The sequence below is a fragment of the Oncorhynchus mykiss genome, chromosome 19, assembly GCF_013265735.2.
Source record: "Oncorhynchus mykiss isolate Arlee chromosome 19, USDA_OmykA_1.1, whole genome shotgun sequence".
NCBI classification, from domain to species: Eukaryota; Metazoa; Chordata; class Actinopteri; order Salmoniformes; family Salmonidae; genus Oncorhynchus; species Oncorhynchus mykiss.
The window spans coordinates 55,136,745-55,142,695 of NC_048583.1; the positions used below are offsets into that span (position 1 = coordinate 55,136,745).

The 5,951-nt window shown below is 37.8% G+C and overlaps 1 protein-coding gene across 1 annotated transcript; it reads left to right on the top strand.

Moving 5' to 3' along the window:
• The first annotated feature begins 670 nt into the window (after positions 1-670).
• LOC110498133 (antimicrobial peptide NK-lysin-like) lies at positions 671-2,284 on the top strand. Its single transcript, XM_021574735.2, has 5 exons — positions 671-909; positions 1,090-1,169; positions 1,322-1,405; positions 1,527-1,684; positions 1,881-2,284. The coding sequence occupies exons 1-5, from the start codon at positions 861-863 to the stop codon at positions 1,909-1,911; spliced, it is 402 nt and encodes a 133-aa protein (XP_021430410.2). The 5' UTR covers positions 671-860; the 3' UTR covers positions 1,912-2,284.
• The last annotated feature ends 3,667 nt before the right edge of the window (positions 2,285-5,951 follow it).

Below are 5,951 nucleotides of genomic sequence, written 5' to 3' on the forward strand. Positions count from 1 at the left end.
AACAGCATTTTGAAATGTTTTTTCTTGGCCAGCAGCCACACACAAGTATAAAATCCAAATGCACTAGGCCAAGCGTCGGCTGGAGTGGTGTAAAGCTCGCCGCCATTGGACTCTGAAGCAGAGTCAAGCACAAACACTAACATAACATTTGTTTTCATATAACATTTGATTTACCCTGAGCTTTCCTATAACTCTCAGATGCATTTAAGATACTTCAAAACATACCTCATGTTGATTTATTTTGCTATGAATTTTCTGTTTTTACAATGGGTTTCTATAGCAGTAAGGTCAAATGTAATGCTTAATCAAGTCATTTGTAAACAAACAAAAAAATCATATATCTGCAGGTGTCCTAAAATACAAATGAAAATAGCTAAATGGTCCATTGTATTACTATCTTAACTCCATATCTTAGCTTAGTAGCCCTAAATGTATCACTTCTAAGCTAGCTGAACACATTTTAATCAATATGTCAGTGTGGTGTATTCTGGAAACATACACTGATTATACAAAACATTAAGAATACCTGCTCTTTCCATGACATACAGTACATGGCTTAATCTGTAATTGATTAATTAAAATGAAGATCAGAGAGTGGAGAGATGGAAAAAGGTGATTATGAAAATTGCTCCGCATCAATATGTACTGTAGGTCTAAACAGTAACATCCTGTTGACTTGTAAGGTTTGTGTCTTGTGGTTTATGTTAATTGTACTATCAATAGATTGAACTGTAGGTGGGGTTTGTACAGGGGGCTGTGGATAGAGGGGCCTCTATATATAAAGGGGCTTGTCTGATTCCTAAGTCACTTTACCAAACCCCAACACGACTTTACTCTTCACATCTCCACCGCCACAAATCATGAAGACTTCTCTGGTCCTCCTTGCCCTCAGTCTGCTGGCTTGTTCAGGTGAGATTTTATTTAACTCAAGTAGTAACTACTGTATATGCAGCACATACATTGGGTCAGGGTGCAAGGGGAACTGTGGGTAAGGGGCCTAAATCAACTCCAAGTTCACCTTTGGTTTCAGTACAATACAAGTGAAGTACCCATCACTTGAGTGACTGTTGTGTAATTTTGTCTTTGCAGTTTGGGAAATCCATGGGCAATGCCAAGAGGTTGACCTTGATGACCAGGAAGTACTGGAAGCAAAGCCGGAAAAGCGCATGGTAATCTCACTCTCACATTACATCTTCAAATGTACTTAAACCATAACACTGAATACATCACACCATAATTTAATTCATAATAATAATTTGGGGGGTGCTTATATTTTTTTAAAGTGTGTTTTGTCCTCCTTGTCTGTTTGTGGTTTCTAAAGGAGCAACAGCTAAAGGGGACCTGCTGGGCTTGTAAGTGGGCACTGAAGAAAGTGAAGAAATCCATCTCCTCTTCCTCTAGCCCGGTAGCTACCATAGCATTACAATTGATAAGAGTGTCCTTTCATGAAATTGCACTATTTACTATTTACTGGGATATTTCTCTGAAAATGTCAACTGTTGTTGATGATGATTTCTTGTCAACAGGAGGAGCTAAAGCAGACGCTATTGTCCGTTTGCGATAATATTGGCTTCCTAAAATCTGTGTGTAAAGGCCTGGTGAAAAAACACTTGTGGGTGCTGATTGAGGAGCTTAGCACAAGCGATGATGTGAGGACCATCTGTGTTAACATTAAGGCCTGCAAGTGAGTACTAGAAACCATTCGACATACTCTTTAGTCACTCTTCAGATAACTAACGAGTATTGCGATGATCACCCGTGCTTGTTAATTGAAACAGTATAGAGTCAAATGTATTAATTAATATGAAAATGTTATGTCTTCCAATCTTCGGTTATGTCTTCCAATCTTCCACTCATTTAGTATTTCTGTTTATCTTTAGACCAAAGGAAGTTTTGGACCTGAGCTACTGACCAATTAGCCAGTATCCAGATTCCAAAGTGAGAAGATGGATGTTCAGGTGTCAAGACAATGCTATGCTGCCAGCATCTTGCTCTTTCTTTTTCAAACTAGTCACAACACAAATATATAAATGGATGATGAAGATATTGAAATTATTATGTTCTGAAATAATGTTCTGGGAACATGTCTTATAATTTAAGCAATAAGGCCAGAGTGCCTGTAGAGTGCCTGGATACAGCCCTTAGCTGTGGTGTAACGGCCCTATAACACAATCCCCCGAGATGCCTTGTTGATATTATAAACAGGTTACCAATGTAATTAGAAAAATAAGTAAGTTGTTTTGCGTCATACCCGTGGTATACTGTCTCTTATGAACTGGGTGGTTCGAGCCATGAATGCTGATTGGCTGACAGCCGTGGAATATCAGACCGTATACCACGCGTAAGACAAAAAAATACTTTACTGCTCTAATTACGTTGGTAACCAGTTTATAATAGCAATAAGGCACCTCTGGGGTTTGTGATATATAGCCAATATACCATGGCTAGGGCTGTATCCAGGCACTCCGCGCTGCGTCGTGCTTAAGAACAGCCCTTAGCCGTGGTATATTTGCCATATACCACACCCCCTCGAGCCTTAAATATACCACAGCTTTCTGGATCAAATTATTATAATAATGTCAATTTTAAATTGCACTCTTTTTTGTATCACGTACAAATGTAAAAATTTTGCAATTTTAGTCCAAAAGGTTGAAAATGTTTGTGTGAACTTTTTTGTTTGGGCAAAAAATAAACCTAAATAAATTGACAGAGAATACAACTCCAACTCTTCTTTGACACGTCTAACATAACTCTAGAAATGTATCTAATTAGAATTTTTACGTATGAACATATCGTAATATTCTTTTATGATAAAGCATTTAATTACATTGTCTAGGAACTCATTTTGACTAACTTTTTTATTTAGAATCTTAGTTTTCTGAAGAAAAAGTATTGATTGTTTGCTTAAAGTAACTATTCCAAAACGTATCTGTCCAGTGTTTCCAGATTTCTATGAAATATATATATTATAATGAAGAACAATATGAATGAAATAGTTTTCCTTCCTAAATGTTTTAATTAAGTATGTTAAAAAGCAACTTTTCTGTGAGTGGTGTGGGCGTACCCAACAACAGAATGGTGTGGGCGTCAGATGTCATGCTGTTTGTCACCTTATTTGTCCTCTGTTTAGGCATCATGTTCTTCACCTTCCTCAGGACCCACTTACATCTCCAGCAGACTCCAGGAAGCTTTGCTTCAACCTGGCTCTCAACCTGTAGTGTTATAAAACAGCTGATTGCCAGCTGGGTCATTCCTATAAATTATGTCCTCATAACTTTTTTGAGGAAAAGCACATCTTTTTTTTGTATTCTATCAGAAAAAGGACATATTGGTCAAGCTCAGGAACGTACATTAATTTTCAAACCTGTTGCATATTTGTAAAAGTGTGGACATTTGGAGACTAATTAGTCATATAGTAGCTTGGTGAATGAGCAAGACTGAGCTAACATAATGGTGAATACTGACATTTTGTTAATCTTCTCTATAATTTAGCCAAACAGGGTGGAAATATATAAGTGGGACATACAGACCAACAACATGAAACATGGAACAATAGTTTATATTTATTTAGCTTTGCAACATTTCTTTCCCCACCAAAGAAATGATGACACTTCCTGAATGTGGTGTCCTTGTAGTAAGAGGTTGTTTTCTGAAATGGAGAATTACAACAAACTAACAGGGCATAATTCATTTTTGTATTTTTTATGAAAGGCTTTTATTAAACAAGGTATCACCCGCAACTTCTGGTTAGTTGAAGCGGAAGGGAGCTAGAGCGAGCAAGATTCTTGCTTGGCTGAACACGAACTGTCTATCATATGCGCACATGAAAACTAGATCATGAGTATAGAGAAGAAAAATGTATGTTAAAAACTGATAATTGATCGCATGTTGCAAGAATTAATGCTATTAATTGATTGCTTAATGTTATGATGCACACAACAGCTTTGTAAACCAAAACAAACACAGCCTCTGCCATAGCAGCGGGAAGTAGGGGTGCTGAGGATGCCGCAGCTACCTGAAAAATCAGAATATGAAAATATATACGGAACAAAAATAAAAGTAATCAAAGTAACATGCAATAATTTAAAAGGTTTTACTGAGTTACAGTTCATAGAAGGAAATCAGTCAATTGAAATAAATTCTTCAGGACCTAATCTGTGGATTTCACATGACTGGGCAGGGGTAGAATGGGTGAGCCTGGGAGCGCATAGGCCCAGCCACTGGGGAGCCAGGCCCAGCCAATCAGAATGTGTTTTTCCCCACAAAACAGCTTTATTATAGACTAAGTACTCCTCAGTTTCATCAATTGTTCATGTGCCTGGTCACAGACAATCCAGTCAGCATGCCAATTGCTCAAATTATTTTCCTGAACTTGAGATGTGTGGAATTGTGTTGTGATATAACTGCACGTTTTAGAGTGGCCTTTTATCTTTTTTTGGGATAGGGGGCAGCATTTTCACTTTTGGATGAATAGTGTGCCCAAACTGAACTGCCTTATGCAGTTATGTTCCAGATGCTAATATATGCATATTATTATTAGTATTGGATAGAAAACACTCTGAAGTTTCGAAAACTGTTTGAATGATGTCTGTGAGTATAACAGAACTCATCTGGCAGACAAAAACCTGTGAAGAAATCCCAACAGGACACGAGAAATCGATATTCAAAACAGTGCCTATTGAAATCCCTGTTAGATATGGATGTGCTTGCACTTCCTAGGACTTCCACTAGATGTCACCGTCTTTAGATACTGTTTTTATAATTCTACTATAAGCTCATAAGAACATAAGAGTTCTCATAAGAACTCTTTTAGTGAGTGGTCTGGCAGAGAGTCTATGGTCTCATGAAGCGCGCTCCCGACAGAGTATGCTCTCGTTCCAATGTTTTTCTTCAGAAAATGAAATTTTGGTTGGAACCTTATTGATGATTAATGTTAAAAACATCCTAAAGATTGATTGCATACATCATTTGACTTGTTTCTATGACCTGTAACGGAACTTTTTGAGTTTTTGTCTGGAGGAAGTTCTCGCGCCTCATGAAGATGGATTACTGGGCTGAACACGCTAACAACAAGTGGCTAAATGAACTTTATGGAACAAATCAGTCATTTATTGTTGAACTGGGATTCCTGGGAGTGCCTTCTGATGAAGATCATCAAAGGTAAGTGAATATTTATAGTGTTTTTTCTAACTAATGTTGACTCCAAAATGGCAGTTTTCTTTGGCTGAAATGGGTACTGAGCGCCGTTCTCAGATTATGATTTTTCCATATAGTTTAACCAGTTAGAGCTCTAGGGGCGCTATTTCATTTTTGGATAAAAAACGTTCCCGTTTTAAGCGCGATATTTTGTCACGAAAAGATGCTCGACTATGCATATTCTTGACAGTTTTGGAAAGAAAACACTCTGAAGTTTCAGAATCTGCAAAGATTTTGTCTGTAAGTGCCCCAGAACTCATTCTACAGGCGAAACCAAGATGATGCATCACCCAGGAATTAGCAGAATTTCTGAAGCTCTGTTTTCCATTCTCTCCTTATATGGCTGTGATTGCGCAAGGAACGAGCCTACACTTTCTGTCGTTCGCCCAAGGTCTTAGCAGCATTGTGACGTATTTGTAGGCATATCATTGGAAGATTGGCCATAAGAGACTACATTTTCCAGAGGTCCGCCCGGTGTCCTTTGTCTAAATTTGTGCGTAATCTTCAGGTGCGGTCATTTTCTCCTGGGATTCAGGAGAGAAAGCATGTATCCAAGAACGATGTATCAATGAAGAGATATGTGAAAAACACCTTGAGGCTTGATTCTAAAAAACGTTTGCCATGTTTTCAGTCGATATTATGGAGTTAATTTGGAAAAAAGTTTGCGTTTTGAGGACTGAATTTATGGATTTTTTTTGGTAGCCAAATGTGATGTATAAAACGGAGCTATTTCTAATACACAAGGAATCTTTTTG